The sequence below is a fragment of the Dreissena polymorpha genome, chromosome 13, assembly GCF_020536995.1.
Source record: "Dreissena polymorpha isolate Duluth1 chromosome 13, UMN_Dpol_1.0, whole genome shotgun sequence".
NCBI classification, from domain to species: domain Eukaryota; kingdom Metazoa; phylum Mollusca; class Bivalvia; order Myida; family Dreissenidae; genus Dreissena; species Dreissena polymorpha.
Window position 1 is genome coordinate 8,807,047 of NC_068367.1, and position 24,540 is coordinate 8,831,586.

A 24,540-nucleotide genomic window follows, 5' to 3' on the forward strand; every position below is an offset into this window, starting at 1 on the left:
AATTACAATTAAACTTGTTTCCTTGTTCACATAATACCTTAGCCAAGCATGATAAGTATTTCGAACTTAACGGTATTCGGCTAATGTGTTTGCTGCGATGAACTGGTGATGAAAGCTAATTGTTGAGATTACTAGGTTAATGGTCAATGTCGAGCGTAGAGTTCAAAGGCCAGTTAGACCAAACTGTAACTTTTTCCTAGATTGGAACGTACAAAGATAATATCTGTCATGAGCATGATTTTATTCTAATTCATCTAACGAAATGTATGAGCCATATGAGCGACGCTACATTTTTTTAACAGAACAGAAAGTATATTCGTATAACTTGAACAAGTCTAGTTCATCGTTATAAATTAAAAACTGACAATACATACCGGTAAGCAAGAAGCACATGCATAGCAATACGAAAGTAACAAAAATAGTATATAAAATGTGTTAAATAAGGCGGGTTAGGCCATTATATTACTAAACGTTTGCATTCAACGTGTCTTACTAGTTTATTAGTTCCTGGTGTGCAGCACTTGTACACTGCGCCTCTGTTGAACATCTCATCCGAATGACGAACATAGTAGTTTTAGGGTCGAGTGAGAGATCGAACCTCTACCCCTGAGTTCTTGCACTAGTGTGTTACTATTGGACTAAGGACCCAAAGGAACGGGGTGGAAGTGTATTGGAGAGCCATATGGAGCATCTGTTCTACGAGGACATATGCGCACATTGTAATGAGTGACTGCATTGAAGTACCTTCAAACGCCAAACATGGACTGGGTAAAGTTACAACGTACCACGTACTATTCAGTCAGTTAATACGTTATATAAAATGGTATGTTTGGGAAATTCCGCTAAGCAGAATCTCTCACATTCCAAAAGCATATACATTCCATGTTATATTACTAATCATTACTTTATTAATTGGTGTTTAAGCGTTCAACATTAATAAAAATGTTTTTGAATCAACAATCTTTATTTCTTTATTTATTTTTATGTTTATTTCATCAGTTAAGGGTTGCTATAAAGTAAAACATGCAAAACAATATACCTGGGGTCGTATTCCAGAAGCATCTTAAGTTAATTTTTATTCTTATCCTTAAATTGGGACAATTTCTTAAGTGTTTCATTTCATATTGCAATAGATTGGCATCAAGATATACATTTAAACAAGACTATTTCCAAGCAATGTGTGTCCCCTACCGGCTGCACCATTGTCAGAAATTCCACCATGGTCAGAATTGTATTTATTTTATTTTTATATTTGTTTCCATAGCAACTAGAGTTTTTTATGTAGGAACAAAATGAATCCAGGATCCAGAAAACTACCATTTTCAGCAGTATTTCTAGTCTATTTGTTGCCATAGCAACCATAATTTTTGACGTAGAAACAAAATGAAATGACGTGCATAATGTCCATATTTCCATCTATCCATATTTCAAGTTTCATTTAAAAATGTGAGGAACTTTTAAAGTTATCGCAGGATCCAAACAAGTGTGGCAGACAGACAGACAGACAGACAGACGCACATAACGAAAACCATAAGTCCCCTCCTGTGAAACCGGTAGGGGACAATGACATCATTATGCCAATGTTATTTTAGGAATACCAAATGTGTTTCCTTATTAAGTAAATAAATACAAAACATTGTAATTTTGAACTTAAGTGAAATTATTTAATAAATGACTTAAGATGTTTCTGGAATACCACCCCTGGAACATATGGTGCAATATAAATAAGCAATATACCATGTAGAAAGAAATACTGAATGAAGGTTACATTGCTTAGCTTGGTGTGTAAGCTATGAAATACCGTTAGGCCATCGTGGTTACGCATTAAAAACCAGAGAGCGACAATGCGATAGTGCGATAGTACGATGGCGACAATGGCGATAGTACGAAGGCGACAGTGCGATAGTACGATGGCGACAATGCGATAGTACGATGGCGACAATGCGATAGTACGAAGGCGACAATGCAATAATACGATGACGACAGTGCGACAATACGATGGCGATAGTGCGATAGTACGATGGCCACAATGCGATAGCGCGATAATACGATGACGACAGTGCGACAACACGATGGCGACAATGCGATAGTACAATGTCGACAATTCGATGATACGATGGCGACAGTACGATATGACTTCCGCATTGTCGCGATCGTACTACCGGTATCACTCTGGATCAGCAGACGATTTATTTCATAAATCAATCCGAGATAGCCGATGTATCACGATTGTACCGGTATATCGCGTTGTCGCCATCGTACTATCGCATTGTCGCCATCGTACTATTGCGTTGTCGTATTGTCGCCATCGTGCTGTTGCATTGTCGCCATCGTACTTTCGCATTGTCGCCCTCTGGATTTTAATGTGTTACCACGATGGAATAACGGTATTCCGTAGTTAACGCATGGAACAACAACTCTTCTTTGGAGATTTTTCCCTTTACAGACCAATCGAATTCGGAGGTGTGTGCACGTGTTTGTTTATTTTCCGACGCAACTCATTGTAGAAAGGTGCTGTTGAAACTATAATCGTTGTATGTACACGTTTTAAGGTTAAGTGGCATGTTTTGAATAAAAAATTTATATGGAAATACGTACACAATTTTTTTCGTTAAGATAATATTGTTTATATCTCGTCGACTCGTACATGTAATGAAATCTCATACTCGAATTTAAATGGGTCAATGTGACCTAATGCCACGGATCATTTTAAGAGATACTGTTCTACCACGTTTTCTTTCTTTATTGTTTTTATGATTTTATGTCAAAATATAATACCGAGTCTGTTTAGTTTGCGAACATTTAGTGACATCAAAAGATCCACGAAAGCAAAAAACAAATATTGAAATAATGAAAGTCTTCAGTTGTGGAGCTAGGAAACATAATCGACTTCATACTTTTGATAATTCAACACATACAATGCATTCATTTTACCCCAAGCTCAACGCATACGAAAGAATTACGCGTTTTCTCTTTTCGCATTAAACAAAGATAACATTGCTATTATATGTTCTGTTTAATTTTCACTAAGCCTGCAATCAAAGGTTTCATTCGTCTATTAGAGCATGATGATTAATAACAGTAACTGTAACTGAATACTTTGGCAAGCAAATGTGAATATGTATCCGACTATGTATGTCATGTGAAAAGGATTTGTCTAACTTGTCTGAACTTTTTATTTCCTTTATGGTTTAGTCAGTTAATTTTTGGGACAAAAGCAGTTTATTTTCTGGGACAAAAAATAATCTATGTAGAACACAAAAAACTTGATATTTCTTTTTATCTGCACAAAATTTGGCTTGGGTGTAAACAGTTTAACTTGGGAATATTTTAATGCAATTTGTTTATTATTATTATTGTAATTATTATTATACTGATAATAATAATATTATTATTATTGTTTATGTTACATTTGTTTATGATTATTAGTAAACAGTTTACCTTGGATATATTTTAATGCAATTTGTTTTGTTATTGTTATTATTATTATTATAATTATTATATATTATTATTATTGTTTATGTTACATTAGTTTTAGATAATTAGTAACTTTACTTTATCCATTTATGTCCATATATTCATAAATTCTATTGGACAAACTGAAATTGTTTTTAAACCGGATGTTTTGTTGTAGAGCTTCTGACCATCAACTGTATCCCATCTAATACGAAACATGTCTGAGAAGCCCTTTCCAGAGTCCCAAGGAGCCCGTGACAGCCCATTCAGGAAGTGGGAGCGCCCAGACCGCCCCAGCAGGTGTACTTACCATGAGGCTAGCTCCCCCAAGGACTCTCCACATGTACACCTCCCTCTGTAAGTTACCGTAATTACTCTTTAAGTTTTTCTGACACTAAGTTTTCGGACACTCCCTTTTTTGCCAAAAATTATTTTTCGTGACTGTTAATTTTCGGACATGCGCGTTTTTATTTAACATTAATGACTCTAAATGTTTGGAGGGTATATTTTACAGAGCTATTTTACAAGATATCGGCACTGTATTCGCTTATTTTGCGACACTTTTATCATGGGGTTTTACAAACCGATTAAGGTCATAAAACCTGGGAAATGCATGCCTGAGGACAATAGACCATAACATTTGCGTAATTGGGTAAATAACTATGCATACCGGTAGAAAACAATCCTAATAAGGAAGCAACATGTTTAATGTTTTTACTTTTTTATTCAGTATCATTTCAGGCAAGAGTAAGCAAAGCTGTGAAGTTGTTTTTAATTTAAAGTAGAAACACTATTTGCATTGATTTATTGCTTTTGTTTCAATATAAATATAATTTTTGGACATTTAATGTTTGTCTCTAAATTTTCGGGCACCGCAAATTTTTGAATATTTTCCCTATCTAAATTTTCTGACACATATTCTTAATTATTAAGTGTCCGAAAACTTAGAGTTATTACGGTACTAGGTTTAGAGTTCTCCACTCGTAAATTCTAGAGTATGTTACAGGGACATGATTTCTCCTTCTATTAGCTGATTTATTTCTTTGGAGTGCCAAGAGTTTGGTAAACACAGTAAGGGGGTTGGGCATGTTCTTTGTATTTCTAGACATCTACTTTTGTGCATGTATTTCAATCTAGAATAATTTATTCCAGTAGATGTTTCTGTTTTTTGCAGAATACCGAAGCCAGCGATCATGTCGTCTGTGCTAGATAACATTGGAAATACACCTCTGATCAGACTAAACAGGATACCTGCATCCGAGGGCGTACAGTGTGAAGTTTGTATGTGTTTATGCATGAAAGCATAATTCTGGAAAATCTGGCTGAATGCATGTATTTAAAGTGTCGTCCCAGATTGGCCTGTGCAGTCCACACAGGAAAATCAGGGACGACACTTTCCACTTTAATGGAAATGTTTTTGTGAAGGAAGTCTTCTCTAAATGAAAATCCAGTTTAGGCGAAAAGTGTCCTCCCTGTTTAGCCTGTGCCAACTGCACAAGCTAATCTGGGATGACACTTTACGCACATGAATTAAGCCCTGTTTTAGGGGAACGAGGCTCAGTGTGACTGTATTTAACATATACATGTAATAAAAAAATACTTGTTGGTAGAAAACATGTCTGACAGTGTAATCCTAGACTGAAAGCGTTCAAAGGAAATATATCATTTCTAAGATGAAAGGCATAACTTTTATGTACCTTATTTAATCTAATTCATTTAAGATCAGGATTCTGCATTAAATGAAATCACTAATTAAATATTATCCTTCTAATGCTATCCGGCCGGGTTTCCAGTGGCAAAGTGCGAGTTCTTCAATGCAGGAGGCAGTGTAAAGGACCGTATAGGACTGAGAATGGTGGAGGATGCAGAGAGGATGGGCGTGCTGAAACCTGGAGACGTACTAATAGAACCTACCTCGGGCAATACGGGTACAATTTTCTTGCAGCAATATTACCCTCACAGTAACTTTGGGTTGCCTGTGAATCCATTTTGAGGGACACCTTGGTAACTTAAAATTATTGCTTTAAATATGTAAAAGATGATTCCAATAGGTATGAATGAGCACAGCTGTATCATGACCAAACAGCGGAATGTCTTCTGGTTGCATTTGTATCAGTTTAACATACATTTACAGACAGGTTTTCATCCAAAATCAGGTTATTTCTTATGGTTAAATGGTTGAACAGGTGAAGGCATGGCATTGTTACATTGTTTATGCTCCTTTGTTCATGGGTTCAGAAATGGTCATGTTGTTAAAACTACTGGTCATGTTTGATGTTTTAACAGGTATTGGTATGGCAGTGTTCATAAAACTACAAGTTATGCTCTGTGAGTTTACATGTATTGGCATGGCGCTGTTCATAAATTTACAAGTTATTATCCGTGGGTTTACAGGTATTCACATGGCACTGTTCATAAAACAAAAAGTTATGTAATTTGTTTTACAAGTATGTGTATAGCATTGTTCATTAAAGTTATGTACTGCAATTTACATGTAATCTCATGACATTGTTAATAAATCTACAAGTTATATACTGTGGTTTACTGGTATTGGCTTAGCACTGCTCAAAATCTACCATTAATGTTCTATGGTTTATAGACATTGGTATGTCACTGTTTGTAACATTACAATTAATGTTCTGTGGTAAGCAGGAACTGGCATGTACTTGTCATAGAACTGAAATATATGTTGTGTGGCTTACTGATACAGTTATTGGAATTGAACTGTTCATAAAAGTGTAAGTTATGTTCTGTGGTTTATAGGAATTAGCATAGCACTGTTCATAAATCTACAAGTTACATTCTGTGGTTAACAAGTATTGGCTTAGCATTGTTCATAAAACTAGAAATTATGTTGTGTGGATAACTGTTAGTGGCTTGGCAGTTGGCACTGTTCATTAAACTATAGGTTATGTGTTTTGGTACATAGTTATTGGCATAGCACTTCTCGTAAAAATATTTGTTATGTTCTATGGTTTACAGAAACTGGCATGGCACTGTTCATACAATGTCAAGTCATGTTCTGTGGTTTACAGGTACTGGCATGGCACTCTTCTTACAAACTCAAGTCATGCTCTGTGGTTTACAGGTACTGGCATGGCACTGTTCATACAAATTCAAGTCATGTTCTGTGGTTTACATGTACTGGCATGGCACTGTTCATACAACTTCAAGTCATGTTCTGTGGTTTATAAGTATTGACATGGCAATGTTCATAAAACTTCAAGTCATGTTCTGTGGTTTACGGGTATTGGCATGGCACTGTTCTTACAACTTCAAGCCATGTTCTGTGGTTTACAGGTACTGGCATGGCACTGTTCATACAACTTCAAGTCATGTTCTGTTGTTAACAGGTACTGGCATGGCACTGTTCTTACAACTTCAGGTCATGTTCTGTGGTTAACAGGTATTGGCATGGCACTGTTCTTACAACTTCAAGTCATCTTCTGTGGTTTATATGTACTGGCATGGCAGTGTTCATATAACTTCAAGTCATGTTCTGTGGTTTATAAGTATTGGCATGGCACTGTTCATACAACTTCAAGTCATGTTCTGTGGTTTATAAGTATTGGCATGGCACTGTTCATACAACTTCAAGTCATGTTCTGTGGTTTATAAGTATTGGTATGGCACTTTTCATACAACTTCAAGTCATGTTCTGTTGTTTTCAGGTACTGTCATGGCAGTGTTCATACAACTTCCTAGTCATGTTATGTGGTTTATGAGTATTGACATGGCAATGTTCATATAACTTCAAGTCATGTTCTGTGGTTTACAGGTATTGGCATGGCACTGGCAGCTGCTGTGAAAGGCTATAGGTGCATTATTGTCATGCCAGAGAAAATGAGTATGGAAAAGGTAGGGGAAAACAACTTTGAAATTTGCTGATATTGTCTCTTTAAAAGGGGAAATTTTGAAATTTAACCATGCGGTCCATATTCAAATATCACAAATCAACTAACATGTATCAGATAAAAGTATCAATTTGAACTGGGTTAATTTTGGACTTTTTATTTTAATTTTCTCTATCTATATTAAACAGTAACCATGCAATCATACTAGTAATTGTAGTTCTGTCTCTCTGACTAGAAGCATATTTGCTGCTTTGTAAATGCTATCTTGCTTTGTTTTAAAATAATACCCTTAAACTGTCTTAAAATGTTATCACCCCAGTAACTTTCATTGTGTCCCCAGGTTGACGTCTTACGAGCTCTGGGTGCTGAGATAGTGCGAACTCCAACCAGCGCAGCTTTTGACTCACAGGAGTCACACATCAGTGTTGCTAAGAGACTGATGGAGGAGATACCCAACTCTCACATTCTTGACCAGTACCGTAACGCTAGCAACCCTCTGGCTCACTACGATGGAACTGCGGAAGAGATCTTGCAGGCTTGTGGAGGTATAGTTAGTAACAAATGTCTGAATTTCTATGTCAATCGTAGATTATGTATGTATTACAAATGATTGTATCATTTCTAATTTAATTGATAGATGAGGTTACTATAATATATACTATTGGACCCTTATTCACCAAACAATTCTTAGACTTGAGTCCAATACTAAAGAATATTCTTTAAATTAGAATATTCTAGAATTTCTTACATCTTGTGTCAAGCTTGGCATTAACCATCTCTATCCACATCATTATTCATGTAGAGCATTCTGTTCATGACTCTATTCTTTATTCTGAAGTCTAAGAAAGGGTTGGTGATAAAGGGTCTAGGTTACTATCATTAATGGTTATTGATTCATACTAATGAGTGAAATGCTGATAATGTGTGTAAACTTGGTTGATTTCAGACAAGGTGGACATGGTGGTGCTGAGCGCAGGCACAGGTGGAACTCTCACAGGTGTAGCCAGGAAGTTCAAGGAGAGGTGCCCAAACTGCAAGGTATTGGGTTTACTTTTGATATTTATGTATTCTTATGATATTTTGACAAGATTCGGTATTACTGCTTTATGTGAGTTCAAAACAAAACTCTGTGTGATAGTCCCATTTAGTGTGTGCATTCCTTTTGTTACTGTCAGATGGACACATTTTTATTTGAGAAGTGCTGTGGGAAAAAGGGCTTAATGCTTGTACGTAAAGAGTCGTCCCTTCACTGGATTTCGTTAAGAAGAGACTTCTTTTAAATGAAAAATACATTAAAAGTGGAAAGTGGCGTCCCTTATTAGTCGTTTTGACTGCAAAGGCTAATCTGTCACAACACTTTATGCACATTAATTAAGCCCTGTTTTTCAAGTGTTGGGCTCATTTTCTTTGTTTTTTGTCCTCTAGATCATTGGTGTGGACCCTGCTGGTTCCATCCTGGCTGAGCCAAGTGAAATCAACAAGACCACCATCACTGGCTATGAGGTGGAGGGAACTGGCTATGATTTCCTGCCAACTGTGCTCGACAGAAAGGTTGGGGAAGATTATTTCGTAAATTGAAGGCTTTTTAGGAACTGCTAACATTAAGTCTAGGGTTGAACCTGAACCTTCAGTGCTTGTTATTTAAGTGTCGTCCCTCTCAATTTTAGGCCAGTTTTGACTCATGAGATAATTTTAAACTGTCGCGTAAATTGTACTATTCAGATTTATTAAGCAGGTACACTACCGGTAGTTTAAAGGTCAACATTGATTTGGCAAGATAGTCAAACCAATGTTAAGTTTAACATTTTAATTGACCATGCATGTATGTATGAATTTTAATTTGCAAAGAAATGAATTTATATATTAAATTTTAGATAGATTCTCACATTATGAAATTGTGTTCTTTAGATGTAAAGAGACTAAAGCTAAAAAAGTAATGTATATATAGCCCATAGCTAACTTTTGAAAAATGAACCCAAATATTTATTTTCAGTTCATTAACAAGTGGTACAGTTTCTTTAACACCATGCTATGTTTGTATCCAGTTAGATAAAAGGGGTACAATGTCTTTTAATGCAACTTGCCATGCTTGATCCCAATTTTTTTACAAAGGTTACACATTTATTTTACAGCAACTTGCTATGCTTGTTGCCAGTTTGTCAACAAGTGATACAGTTTCTTTTACAGCAACTTACTATGCTTGTTTCCAGTTCTTCACAAGAAGTACAGTTTGTTTTACAGCAACTTACTATGCTTGTTTCCAGTTCTTCACAGGAAGTACAGTTTCTTTTACAGCACCTTACTATGCTTGTTTCCAGTTGTTCACAAAAAGTACAGTTTCTTTTACAGCACCTTGCTATGCTTGTTTCCAGTTTGTCAACAAGTGATACAGTTTCTTTTACAGCACCTTGCTATGCCTGTTTCCAGTTCTTCACAGGAAGTACAGTTTCTTTTACAGCAACTTTCTATGCTTGTTTCCACTTCTTCACAAGAAGTACAGTTTCTTTTACAGCACTTTGCTATGCCTGTTTCCAGTTTTTCGCAATAAGTTCAGTTTCTTTTACAGCACCTTGCTTTGCTTGTTTCCAGTTTTTCAACAGGAAGTACAGTTTCTTTTACAGCACCTTGCTATGCTTGATTCTACTTCTTCACAAGAAGTACAGTTTCTTTTACAGCATGTTGCTATGCTTGTTTCCAGTTCTTCACAAGAAGTACAGTTTGTTTTACAGCACTTTGCTATGCTTGTTTCCAGTTCTTCACAAGAAGTACAGTTTCTTTTACAGCACCTTGCTATGCTTGTTTCCAGTTTGTTGACAAGTGGTTCATTATCTTTTACCACAACTGTCAATCCATGTTTCCAGTTTGTCTACAATTGGTACAGTTTCGTTTACAGCAACTTTCTATGATTGTTTCCAGTTCGTTGACAAGTTGTACAGTTTTTGTTTTAGCAACTTGCTTTGGTTGTTTCCAGTTTGTTGACAATTTGTACAGTTTCTGTTGCAGCAAATTGCTTTGCTTCTTTCCAGTTTGTGTACAAATGGTACATTTACTTTTACAGCAACTTTATATGCTTGTGTCCAGTTGGTTGACAAGTGGTACAGTTTCTTTTACAGCAATTTGCTATGCTTGTTTCCAAGTCGTTGTAAATTGCTACAGGGTCTTTTAAAACAACTTTCTATGCTTGTTTTGTAGGTTTTTAGCTCACCTGAGCACAACGTGCTCATGGTTAGCTTTTGTGATCGCCTTTTGTCCGTCGTGCGTTGTCCGTTGTGCGACGTCAACATTTGCCTTGTTCACTCTCTAGAGGCCACATTTATTGTCCAATCTTCATGAAATTTGGTCAGAAGATTGGTTTCAATGATATCTTGGATGAGTTCGAAAATGATTATGTTTGCTTGAAAAACATGGCTGCCAAGGGGAGGGGCATTTTTCCTTATATGGCTATATATGGCTAAAGCAAATTCTTGTTAACACTCTAGAGGCCACACTTATTGTCTGATCCTCATGAAACTTGGTCAGAAGATTCATCCCAATTATATCTTGGACGAGTTCCAAAATGATGTCGCTTGGTTGAAAAACATGGCCGCCAGGAGGCTGGGCATTTTTCCTTATATGGCTATAGTAAGACCTTGTTAACACTCTAGAGGCCACATTTATTTTCCGATCTTCATGAAACTTGCTCAGATGATTTGTCCCAATGATATCTTGGATGAGTTCAAAAATGGTAACCTTGGCTTGAAAAACATGGCTGCCAAGGGGCGGGGCATTTTTATGTCCCCCACTATAGTAGTGGGGGACATATTGTTTTTGCCCTGTCTGTTGGTCTGTTGGTCTGTTTGCGCCAACTTTAACATTTTGCAAAAACTTTTGCTATATTGAAGATAGAAACTTCATATTTGGCATGCATGTGTATCTCATGAAGCTGCACATTTTGAGTGGTAAAAGGTCAAGGTCATCCTTCAAGGTCAGAGGTCAAATATATGTGTTATAAATCGCTCATTTTATGAATACTTTTGCAATATTGAAGATAGCAACTTGATATTTGGCATGCATGTGTATCTTATGGAGCTGCACATTTTGAGTGGTGAAAGGTCAAGGTCAAGGTCATCCTTCAAGGTCAGAGGTCAAATATATGTGGCCCAAATCGCTTAATTTATAAATACTTTTGCAATATTGAAGATAGCAACTTGATATTTGGCATGCATGTGTATCTCATGGAGCAGCACATTTTGAGTGGTGAATGGTCAAGGTCAAGGTCATCCTTCAAGGTCAGAGGTCAAATATATGTGTTATAAATCGCTCATTTTATGAATACTTTTGCAATATTGAAGATAGCAACTTGATATTTGGCATGCATGTGTATCTTATGGAGCTGCACATTTTGAGTGGTGAAAGGTCAAGGTCAAGGTCATCCTTCAAGGTCAGAGGTCAAATATATGTGGCCCAAATCGCTTATTTTATAAATACTTTTGCAATTTTGAAGATAGCAACTTGATATTTGGCATGCATGTGTATCTCATGGAGCTGCACATTTTGAGTGGTGAATGGTCAAGGTCAAGGTCATCCTTCAAGGTCAGAGGTCAAATATATGTGGCCCAAATCGCTTATTTTATGAATACTTTTGCAATTTTGAAGATAGCAACTTGATATTTGGCATGCATGTGTATCTCATGGAGCTGCACATTTTGAGTGGTGAAAGGTCAAGGTCATCCTTCACAAGGTCAAAGTCATCCTTCACAAGGTCAAGGTCATATATAGGGGGACATTGTGTTTCACAAACACATCTTGTTCCTTATATGGCTATATATGGCTATGGTAAAATCTTGTTAACTTTCTAGTTTGCTCAATCTTCATGAAATTTGGTCAGAACATTTGTTTCCTGTGTAGCAAAGTTTGGTTTTATTATGTCAATATTATGTGCCATTAACTGTATTATGTAATTTTTCATAACACAGAATTTTCATAGTTAACATAACTGTTTTAGTCATTTATACTTATGAAAAGCCTTTCAACTAAGAGATAACTGAAAGAAAGACAACATGTACATGATTTTGCAGTATTTATGCAGTATTTATCTCCCTTGTTTAACCTGGTTCAGTAATCTATTTTAGTTCTGCTCTGGAATTTGGGAAGATATTGATCATTGATAAATGCACTGTTCTGAGCGAAAATTGACTACTCTGCCATTGATCTCTTCTGAACTGTATAAAATAAGCTGTTTTGGCTGATTTAAACACCTCTTGATGCTTTCTTGAAAAGTTAACAGCTCTTGAAAAAGATTGGAATTTTGAAATAATTAAAATCTTAATTATTTTTAACACCATCATCAAGACATTTTGGCATTATTTTCTAAGTTATTCTTATTATTTAGATTATTTTTATTTGGCATTTTCTAAATCAGAAAGACTCTATTCTATTTTAATAACTTTAGTAAAAAAAAAAAAAAATTACATTTGATTCACTGAAGTTTCCTAATCTCTATAAATATTGTTCTTTAGATAAAATTAGACCTATTTTGTAAACTAGATTTTTGAAGCACTTTCTAGACTAACAGTAACTTATATTTATATCAGTTTTTTTGACAGATTTTGAACTTCTTTTTACATTCATTAAGGTATTTGCTGTATGTTGTTCATTTTTGTAACGATACTTAGATTCTTTAGACTTGGCTTGTACCTGTTCTTAATTTTCTGTCATTGTTCTTCATTTTCCGAGTTCTTGGAATAAAAATTAGTTATTTTTGTTAAAGCTGCCTTGGTTTTCACTTATAAATAAATTCTTTGAGTGTATTTAGGCGTCCCTGACTGAACGCCTTTAGTTTTTTTTTTATTGAATTACAACCAGTCAGTATAGTCATCCTGACCGTAAATAAGAGTTCGTCAAAAAATATTTCTGCATTACAAGTGCTCAAAAAGTTACATAACTTGTAACCGTCCTATGACCAGTTCATTTGCATAAGAGAAGGAGACCGCACTACCACACCTGGATAGGACAGTTGCTTTCGATAATGGTTTGGATCGGTAAAAAAACATGGCCGCCAGGGGGGGGGTCTTTTTCCTTATATTCATATAGTAAAAAAACTTGTGAACTCTCTAAAAGTCATATGTTTTGCCTAATCATCATGAAATTTTATAAAACATTAGTTATATGTCTCGGACGAGTTTGAAAATTGGTCGTGATCAGTGAAAAAACATGGCCGCCAGAGAGTGGGGCAGTTTTCTTTATATGTATATAGTGACAACATGTGAACAGTCTAGAAGACACTTTTTTTCCCAATCTTCATGAAATTTGGACATATCTTGGAAGAGTTAAAAATGGTTCAGGTCTGTTAAAAAAACATGGCTGCCAAGGGGCCATTTGTTGTTCATTCTTCATGATACTTGGTTAGAACATTTGTTCCATTGATATCTTGGGCTGCAAAGAACAGGTCATTTCTTTTTATCTCAGGTGAGCGACTTTGGGCCTTTCAGGCCCTCTTGTTTTACAATTGTTACAGTTTCTTTTACAGCAACTTGTTATGCTTATTTTCAGTTTATTGACAAGTTTGATACAGCATTTTTCTATGATTGTTTGCAGTTTGTTTACAGGTGGTTCAGTTTCTTTTACAGCAACTTTCTATAATTGTTTTCAGTTCGTTGACAAGTGGTACAAGTCTTATGATCAGCAATCATTCCAGATGGCACGACGTCTGATACGTGAGGAGGGACTGCTATGTGGTAGGAGAATATTAGATGGCATAAAATGGAAACATTTTCTGAGAATAAAGACAACAATATTGCCCAGACATTTTTCTTTTTGTTTGTTTTGTGTTCATTTCTGAGTATGGTCTTAAAGTTAAGTATATCTAATTGTAGTTCATTTACAGTGTCCATTTTGAACAGACAAGAAAATACTTTGTCATGAAAATTAAATAAACAATTAACATTTCTTTTGTAAATAGCATTCATTTCAATTAAAATGTATCTATTTAGAAGCTAAATCTTCTTTATGAATAGGTTGATTTGAGTTCTACAAAAAATACTTTTTGAGATCAATATGCCATTATTTTATGCATTTACAAACACATAGGGAAATTCAAAATATTCAATATCAATCAAACAATCTTAAGTTACTATGACTCCATCGACATTAAATGTGAGAAATATGTTTTATACATTCAGATAACTACCAAAGTTTAGAATAAGGGCAATTTCTTCAGCTAGACCAAGACAACTAAATCCTTAAAGCCACACAACTTTTTTGACATAAATTCAAGTATGAATAAGAAACATATTTTATCTATACCACTTAGAATATATTTGGTGGTTACAAGGTAAAAATCCATCATTTTTGCGCTTTAAAACTTACAAATAATCGCATTTGTGAAAATGGACGTATACATCTAGAAATCCTACTTTCTGTTTTAAAAGCGGTACCGTTTGAAAAATAATAAATTACTTGCTGACTAGGCAATAGATTTAATTTTATCTATGAGAATTAGAATATATCTGGTGGTTACAAGGTAAAAATCTGTCTTCTTTGCTCTTAAAACTTAAAAATAATTATACCCCCACATACGAAGTTTAGGGGGGTATATAGGAGTGAGCTTGTCTGTCTGTTGGACGGTCCGTATTAAGTGTCCGCTCTCTATTTCAAGTAGTTTTCATCCAATCTTCACCAAACTTGTTCACAAGTTGTATCTGGATGATGTCTAGGCCAAGCTCGAACATGGGCCCTGCCAGGTCAAAAACTAGGTCACCGGGTCACTTAGTGCGTTTTTAACATTCAGCATGGTGTCCGCTCTCTATTTCAAGTAGTTTTCATCCGATCTTCACCAAACTTTTTCACAAGTTGTATCTAGATGACGTCTAGGCTAAGTTCGAACATGGGCCCTGCCGGGTCAAAAACTAGGTCACGGGGTCACTTAGGGCGTTTTTAACATTCAGCATGGTGTCCGCTCTCTATTTCAAGTAGTTTTCATCCGATCTTCACCAAACTTTTTCACAAGTTGTATCTAGATGACGTCTAGGCTAAGTTCGAACATGGGCCCTGCCGGGTCAAAAACTAGGTCACGGGGTCACTTAGGGCGTTTTTAACATTCAGCATGGTGTCCGCTCTCTATTTCAAGTAGTTTTCATCCGATCTTCACCAAACTTGTTCACAAGATGTATCTAGATGACGTCTAGGCCAAGTTCGAACATGGGCCCTGCCGGGTCAAAAACTAGGTCACTGGGTCACTTAGTGCGTTTTTAACATTCAGCACGGTGTCCGCTGTCTATTTCAAGTAGTATTCATTCGATCTTCACCAAACTTGTTCACAAGTTGTATCTAGATGATGTCTAGGCCAAGTTCGAACATGGACCCTGCCGGGTCAAAAACTAGGTCACCGGATCACTTAGTGCGTTTTTAACATTCAGCACAGTGTCCACTCTCTACTTCAAGTAGTTTTCATCTGCTCTTCACCAAACTTGTTCACAAGTTGTATTTATATGACGTCTAGGCCAAGTTCGAACATGGGCCCTGCGGGGTCAAAAACTAGGTCACGGGGTCACTTAGTGCGATTTTAACATTCAGCATGTTGTCCGCTCTCTACTTCAAGTACTTTTCATCCGATCTTCACCAAACTTGGTCACAAAATTTATCTAGATGATCTCTAACACAAGTTTGAACATGGGCCATTCCGGGCCTAAAACTTGGTCACGGTGTCACTTTTTTAACATTCAGCATGGTGTCCCCTCTCCAATTCAAGTAGTTTACATCCGATCTTCTCCAACTTTGGTCAGAAGTTTTATGGAGATGATCTTAAGGCCAAGTTAGAACATGGGCCTTTCTGGGTCAAAAACTAGGTCAAGGGGTCACTAAATGCGTTTTAAAAATTGAGCATGGTGTCCGCTGTTTTTTGTGAAGACGACATGCAAAATATTATGTGTCAATGCGGCATGTGGGGGTATTCGTCACGTCTGTGACAAAGCTCTAGTTGCGGTTGTCGAAATGGACATATACATATAGAAATCCTACTTTCGGTTTTAAAAGCTTTACTGTTTGAAAAATAATAAATTACTTGGTAACTAGGCTATAGATTTAATGACAATTTTGCACACTTTCAAATTACATCTATATGTATTGATTAAAATGCATTTCATTTCAAGGTCAGAGGCAAAGTTTGTGGCTTTAAGCCACTGATCTTTAATAAACACAGCATATTCTGTTGATCCATTCCTATGTTCAGATTACCAGAGCACTATGTGCCCATAGTGCGCTATTGTGGTGAATCTATGTCAGGCGTTTGGCATCATATGTTGTCAACTTTTATCTTGTAACCACTCTTGAGGCCACATTTTTCATACAATCTTGATGAAACTTGGTTAGAATGTTTATCTTGACAATATACCGGTATTGGACAAACTAGGTCACTAGGTTGATTCTAAGAAAAACCATTGTACCACTCAATTATCAAGATTTTTCATTCAACACTGGTGAAACTTGGTCAGAACGCTTTTATGCCAATGGTAGGGTGGCTTATACATGTAGCAGTCAGACGGTCCGTCATCAGTCTGTCAAAACCTTGTCAAATATTTATTTCATTTTTGAGATCTGAATCTACCTGCATAACTTACGGATTAATTTCAAGTATCTTTCCAGTCCATCAATGTTTGGCAAAGTTACGGCCTTGGACTTGGAAATTTACTCTAGAAAAATAGTGTTTGGACTCTTTTTTTTTTCTAAACACTTGCAGATCTTTACCTAATTTTTGGTGTGTAAGTCTATCTACATGATTTACACATCAAGTTTGAGTTTGGTTCTGGTCCATTGATTTTTGACAAAGTCATGGATCTTTGAAATAGGAATTTTCTTTAAAATAACACTTTCTTGGAATGTTTTTCCGAGTTGCTTTAAGATACTGACCTTATTTTGGTGTATGAGTCTACCTACATGCCTTACATATCAAGTTTAAGTTTCGTTCCAGTCCTTTGATTTGTTATAAAGTTACAGGCCTGGGACTAAGCAATTTTCCCTCAAAGCTGCAGTGCGGTTTTAAAGTGCGGTAGGGTATAGTGTTTCACAAACACAGCTCTTTTTCTTGACAATATCTATTTCCAGTTTGGATCCGAGTAATGTGGATCCAAACACTAGGTCACCAGGTAAAATCTTAGAACAATCTAATAACCACTTTAGAGGCAATATTTATGGCTCAATCTTAAGGAAACTTGGTCATATAGTTTCTCTTGACATTTTCTCTGCTGAGATCGATTCTGAGTCCACACACTTGGTCACCAGGTCAAATCTTAGATAAACCTTGTTATCACTCTAGATATATGACTCAATTTTGGATAAAACTTGGTCAGAATGTTTATCTTGACAATATCTAGTCCAAGATTAAATCAGTGTCATAGTTGTCTTAACTCTAGTCCAAGATTAAATCAGTGTCATAGTTGTCTTAACTCTAGTCCAGGATTAAATCAGTGTCATAGTTGTCTTAACTCTAGTCCAAGATTGAATCAGTGTCATAGTTGTCTTAACTCTAGTCCAAGATTGAATCAGTGTCATAGTTGTCTTAACTCTTGTCCAAGATTGAATCAGTGTCATAGTTGTCTTAACTCTAGTCCAAGATTGAATCAGTGTCATAGTTGTCTTAACTCTAGTCCAAGATTGAATCAGTGTCATAGTTGTCTTAACTCTAGTCCAAGATTAAATCAGTGTCATAGTTGTCTTAACTCTAGTCCAAGATTGAATCAGTGTCATAGTTGTCTTATCTCTAGATCACCAGGTTAAAACTAAGAAAAACTTTGTCATCACTCAAGAGGCAACAATGAACATTTATGACTAATTCTTCATTAAACTTGGTCAAAACGTTCATCTTGACAATATTAAGGCGTTGTTTAAATCTTGGTCATTTGGGGTCAAAAGCTAGGATCCCCAGACAAGTCGTTGACAATTGTTATACCTTGAACTCATGTGAGTACATAAGGCCATCATGGCCACCTTGTGGAGAAACTAAGCTTAATAAAATGCTCCATATATAATTTGTGATAAAAAAGAAAAGAGTGATTTTATTAACTTGAACAAAATGATGATTTATACTGAGCATGTAAATTGATCATGTATTGCACATGGAAAAAAACATGCTAAATAATATATCGCAGGATATCACCGGTATCTGTAAAATTCTAATGTGATGTGCTGATGATTTTGGCCTTGTTATGGGAATACTGAGCTAATGTGAATGCATAAAGTGTTGTCCAAAAGTGGTGTCTAAGATTGGTATGTTGAGTATGCATAGGCTAATAGAAAAATACTTCCTTTAAACGAAAAAATTCTAAAAATCAGAAAGCGTCAGCGTGATTAGCCCCTGCAGAGTGCACAGGCTAATCTGGGAAACACTTATCGCACATGCATTAAGCCCATTTTTTCCAGAATGGGGCTCATATATATTTCCTGGATATTTTTTGCCTGCAGGTGGCAGTTGTGGGGCCACTACCTACCTTGCCCTGCAGGCCTGCAAGGACTTTGGGCTCAAGAAGGGGCAGAGATGTGTGATTCTTCTTGCGGATTCTGTCAGAAACTACATGTAAGCCTGCAAACTGATGATCAGTGCAGAGTGTGATTTGTTTGTCTGTTTCTTGTTTTTAAATATCAATATATATCATAAAAGTTTAAGAACTAGTTGGTTCCATCTATGGAAGGCTTTGTTGTGTTAAGGTATGTTATTATGTGGACTTATATAATTGTTATATTGAGGTCAAAGTTCCTGAGTGATGACTGGATTATATAATTGTTATATTTTGGTCAAAGTTCCTGAGTAATGACTGGATGATATAACTGTTATATTCAGGTCAAAGTTCATTAGTGATGACTGGATTAAATAATTGTTATAGTCAGGTCAAAGTTCCTAAGCGCAGGGCTCAACATTAACCTAAAAACCAACTTACTTAGAAAATCTACTTGCCCTGAACGTAAAGCCACTTGCCCAAACATGAAATATCACATTAACTGTAAACCATTGACTGTTAACCTCATATGTTTTAATAAAGATCAAAATGATACACCACAAAACCTTTTTTTCATTTTTGCACATTTTACAAAATTATAACAGTAATTAATTTAATTAAAGTCTAAATGTAGATTTGTGCCAGTATTTGATTATTAAACATTGCTCGTAACGATTCATCATATCTCAACCATTCAAAGTCACTTTTCCATTATGGTAAAAAGTTGCGTTTTCATTTCAATTAGCACTTTTTGGCACTTTCGGATGATTTTTCTGTGCATTTTTCATTGGATTTTGCAAACTTAAAGTTACTTGTAAAGCCGAAGCTAAATAAACTAGACATTTCTCGTCTGCTAACAGTACTGTAAACAACATTGAACATGTGAACCGTAACAAAAATGTCAATTGACGTAAAGTAAAAGATTGTTGAAAATGTATGTCGCAAAATATGACCTATGTATATACTGTTGTTGTTTTTATATAGTTATAATTTTAGTCGTTTTCTTCATGACTGAAAAAAACAACGATGTTATTTGTAACTGAATAGTAATGAAAAAGATAAACACAATAACATTTGAAAGCCGATGTTTGGAATCCCAAGCCATTTATGGTGTTTCTAAAAATAAGTTTGGAAATGCAAGCGCACCATGCTTAGTTAGTTCGGACTTCCGCAAACAACAATCGCCGAGATAAATTCGTGCATTAGGCACGTTTTTCTTTGTTCTTTTTTGCACTTGCCCGGGCGGACAACTAGATTATAAAATAACTTGCCCGGACCCAACTTTTACTTGCCAGGGGCAATCGGACAACCGTTAATGTTGAGCCCTGGAGCGATGACTCGATTATTGAATTGTGATAGTTTGGTCTTAGTTCCTGAGTGATGACTCGATTTTATAATTGATATATTCAGGTCGAAGTTCCTAAGCGATGACTGGATGAGCCAGAGGAACTTTTTGAAGATGGACCAGCAGATTGGGGACTCCAGCACCTGGTAAGGAGACCTCAATACTTCTAATAGGATCGGTATTTACCATATGAATGAAAACTGAACAGTGAACACAATCAAACATAATTAAAACAAAAAGGTCAAGGGCACTTCTGTGCTCAGCTGAGACGCGAAGGAACTAAACTATTAACAGAAGGTTCCTTAAATTTATATACTTAAAAAGCTTGTGAACACTCTCAAAGTCACATTTTTTGGCCAATCATCATGAAACTTTGTCAAAACTATGGTTTTATTGATATGTCAGATGGGTTTTAAAATGGTCGTGATCAGTGGAAAAACATTGCTGCCAGGGACTTGGGCAGTTTTCTCTATAAGTATGTAAGAAGCATTTTCCTTTTATATACATGTATACATTTTTAAAAAATCTGGGTATTAAAAACATGGCTGCCAGGGTGGGTGGGGTAATTTTCTATATAGGCCTATTGTGAATTCTTTGGAACACCCTATTAACTCAGCTGTTTTTGGAGAAAACCCGAGGTATTGTCATAGCCAGGTCGTCATCCGCTGTCAGCCGTCCGCCGTAGGCGTCGTGCTGAAACCTTAACATTGGCTCTAAAATCAAAGTGCTTCCACCTACAACTTTGAAACTTCATATGTAGATGCACCTTGATGAGTTCTACACACCACACCCAACTAGGTCAAAGGTCAAGATCACTGTGACCTCTAAAAAAAAATCTGACAAGCTTTCGCAGCCAAGCTTGGCACCCGTTATGCTGTGCTCTTGTTTTTAAAGTCAGTCTTCTCATACCAATAATTTGAAATATTTGCTGAAGAGTTTTAATCTTTGTTTCTTTTCATCTTAGTTTCTCAGGTGAGCGACCCAGGGCCCTTTTGGGCCTCTTGTTTAAGTGATCCATGCGTTTTCTTGTGACAAATATATTATTTAACTGCTATTAAACAACTTACTATGACCATATAGGAGCATGCAGCCATAGGTTGGGCTTATCATGGACTGATATCATTAAAGACTATCATTTAGTTTATTGTAATTGCAAAACATAAAGTTTGAAATGTTTAGATTTTTCAATGTGAATGTGTTTTCTAAATTCTATTTTTCTGCTCTGTTGTATCAGTGATGCTAATTGGTAATGTTTATAGTGGAGTGTAACCTCTTTTTTGTAGACATTTGAGTGGTGTGCTTGGTTGGTGTGTTTTAATCACTTCAATACACCTTTAGTAACCCCTGAACCATTTACCACTTAGATACTGTAAGCACTTCGAGGTGTTTGTGGTCCTTTCTTTGTAGTCTGAGTTTTAAAGCTTTCATTTCCAACCCAAAGATACTGATGAGCAGCAAACTGCATAAAACCTGAACAGACTGCCAGTGACTTAAAGGTTGTTCTGGTTTTATGCTATTTGCATATTGCCATCTTTAATGTGCTTCTTAGCCGTAGAGGGTTAATTATTGGTTCAACCTCCATGTGTGTTTAATGATTTCCCCTTTTAGGAAGCAAAAGTGTATTACTTAGCACCTGTCAGTTGATTGATAGGTCGGTCTGTTTCTGCATGATGTCTCTTAGGAGAAATTAAATATGCATAATAGTCATTTTAGGTACTGTACTACCCATATAAAACATATGACAATAGTAACTTCATTTCCAAGTTATATCTTTCTGACATTTATTATTGCTATTTATAATTGATTTCAACAATTCTTCCACTTTTGTATCAAAGTTTACAAAATTTCTCTATATGTTGTAATGTATGTTCTCTGTCGCTAAAACAGTAATGTTGGATTTTTATGTCCCCCACTATAGTAGTGGGGGACATATTGTTTTTGCCCTGTCTGTTGGTTGGTTGGTCTGTTGGTTGGTTTGCGCCAACTTTAACATTTGCAATAACTTTTGCAATATTAAAGATAGGAACTTGATATTTGGCATGCATATGTATCTCATGGAGCTGCACATTTTGAGTGGTGAAAGGTCAAGGTCATCCTTCAAGGTAAAAGGTCAAATATATGGGTCAAAATCGCTCATTTAATGTACACTTTTGCAGTATTTCAATATTCAAGATAGCAACTTCATATTTGGCATGCATGTGTATCTCATGGAGCTGCACAATTTGAGTGGTGAAAGGTCAAGGTCATCCTTCAAGGTCAGATGTCAAATATAACTGTGGCCAAAATCGCTCATTTTATGAGTACTTTTGCAATATTGAAGATAGCAACTTGATATTTGGCATGCATGTGTATCTCATGGAGCTGCACATTTTGAGTGGTAAAAGGTCAAGGTCATCCTTCAAGGTCAGAGGTCAAATATATGTGGCCCAAATCGCTAATTTTATGCATACTTTTGCAATATTGAAGATAGCAACTTGATATTTGGCATGCATGTGTATCTAATGGAGCTGCATATTTTTAGTGGTGAAAGTTCAAGGTCAAGGTCATCCTTCAAGGTCAAATATATGGGTCGAAATTGCTCATGTAATGTCACTTCTGCATAATTGAAGCTAGCAATTTTATATTTGAAATGCATGTGTATCTCATAGAGCTGCACATTTTGAGTGGTAAAGGGTCAAGGTCAAGGTCATCCTATAAGGTCAAACGTCATATAGGGGGACATTGTGTTTCACAAACACATCTTGTTTAAGTTTAGCCTTCTTGGAAATTTTTGAAAAAATGGGCTTAATGCATGATTGTGTGAAAAGTTTTGTTCCAGATTATCCTGTGCAGTCCACACTGGCTAATCAGGGACAACACTGCAGTCCACACAGGCTAATCAGGGACAACACTGCAGTCCACACAGGCTAATCAGGGACAACAATGCAGTCCACACAGGCTAATCAGGGACAACACTTTCCACTTAATGGTATTTTTTGTAAAAAAGGAAGTCTCTTCTTAGCAAAAATATAGTTCATGCAGAAAGTGTTTACCTGATTAGCCTGTGCAGACTGCACAGGCTATCCTGGGACGACACTTTAGAGACATATGTTCAGCCCAGTTGTCCCAGAATTAGACTGAATTACTGGCATTGCTTGCTATTCCTGTCATCTCCTCCAACACTCAGCACAGTTGATTATTTGTTTCATTATCCAAACTTGTAATAATTTTTTGGGGTAATATTTTTTTAGCTCACCTGATTGCTCAGGTGAGCTTTTGTGACCGGTCTTTGTCCCTTGTATGTCCGTCCGTCCGTTAACATTTGCTTGTAAACACTCTAGAGGCCAAATTTCTTGTCCCATCTTCATGAAATGTGGTCAGAAGCTTTGTTCCAATGAAAGCTCGGCCGAGTTCGAAACTGGGTTGTGCCTGGTCAAAAACTAGGTCGAAAAAAATAAAAACCTTGTAAACACTGTAGAAGTCACATTTCATGCCCAATCTTTATGTAACTTTGTCAAAAATGTTTGTCTTAATGCTATCTTGGTTGAGTTCAAAAGTGGTTCCTATCCGTTGAAAAACATGTCTGCCAGCGGGCGGGGCAGTTTTCCTTATTAGGCTATAGAGAAACCGTGTTAACACTCTAGAAGTCACAATTTTTGCCCAATCATCATGAAAGTTGGTCAAAACATTGGTTCAATTGATGTCTCAGACGAGTTCGAAAACGGTCAAGATCGGTGAAAAAACATGGCCGCCAGTTGGCGGGGCATTTTTCTCTATATGTATATAGTGGCAGTTTTCCCAATTAGGCTATAGAGAAACCTTGTAAACACTCTAGAAGTCACAATTTTTGCCCAATCATCATGAAAGTTGGTCAAAACATTGGTTTTATTGATATCTTGGACAAGTTTGAAAATGGTTGGGATCGGTGAAAAAACATGGCCACCAGTGGGCGGGGCATTTTTCTCTAAATGTATATAGTGAAACACAGTAGAAGTCACATTTTTTGCCCAATTTTCATGAAATTTGCTCAGAACATTTGTTTCCTTAATACAAGAGTTGAGTTCAAAAATGGTTCCGGTCAGTTGAATAACATGGCTGCTGGGAGGGGGGCAGTTTTCTCATTATGAAGAAGAAGGGGTATATTGTTTTGCTCATGTTGGTCTGTCCGTCCACCAGATGGTTTCCAGATGATAACTCAAGAGCGCTTATGGACAGGATCATGAAACTTCATAGGTACATTGATCATGACTTGCAGATGACTCGTATTGATTTTCAGATCACTTGATCAAAGGTCAAGGTCACAATGACCCGAAATAGTAAAATGGTTTCCAGATGATAACTCTAGAACACTTATGCCTAGGATCATGGAACTTCATAAGTACATTGATCATGACTAGAAGATGACCCCTATTGATTTTCAGGTCATGAGGTCAAAGGT

The 24,540-nt window shown here is 36.4% G+C and overlaps 1 protein-coding gene and 1 long non-coding RNA gene across 7 annotated transcripts in view; one reads left to right on the plus strand and one right to left on the minus strand.

Annotated features, from left to right (window-relative positions):
* LOC127855143 (uncharacterized) overlaps positions 1 to 24,540 on the minus strand; it is a 178,862-nt gene that overhangs the window by 89,044 nt on the left and 65,278 nt on the right. The window lies entirely within an intron of this gene.
* Positions 2,281 to 24,540, plus strand: part of LOC127855137 (cystathionine beta-synthase-like) — a 28,075-nt gene continuing 5,815 nt past the window's right edge. Inside the window, exons 1-11 of one of the 5 annotated variants that reach the window (XM_052390533.1) lie at positions 2,281 to 2,463; positions 3,635 to 3,813; positions 4,631 to 4,737; positions 5,250 to 5,384; positions 7,235 to 7,314; positions 7,651 to 7,855; positions 8,257 to 8,348; positions 8,736 to 8,861; positions 13,942 to 14,026; positions 18,747 to 18,858; positions 20,189 to 20,269. In XM_052390533.1, coding sequence (XP_052246493.1) covers positions 3,674 to 3,813; positions 4,631 to 4,737; positions 5,250 to 5,384; positions 7,235 to 7,314; positions 7,651 to 7,855; positions 8,257 to 8,348; positions 8,736 to 8,861; positions 13,942 to 14,026; positions 18,747 to 18,858; positions 20,189 to 20,269 — 1,163 coding nt within the window. In that variant the 5' untranslated portion in view covers positions 2,281 to 2,463; positions 3,635 to 3,673. Of the gene's footprint in view, positions 2,535 to 3,282; positions 3,306 to 3,335; positions 3,359 to 3,634; positions 3,814 to 4,630; positions 4,738 to 5,249; positions 5,385 to 7,234; positions 7,315 to 7,650; positions 7,856 to 8,256; positions 8,349 to 8,735; positions 8,862 to 13,941; positions 14,027 to 18,746; positions 18,859 to 20,188; positions 20,270 to 24,540 lie in introns of those variants that run through there. The other 4 variants (XM_052390531.1, XM_052390532.1, XM_052390536.1 and 1 more) reach the window with 4 other exon arrangements.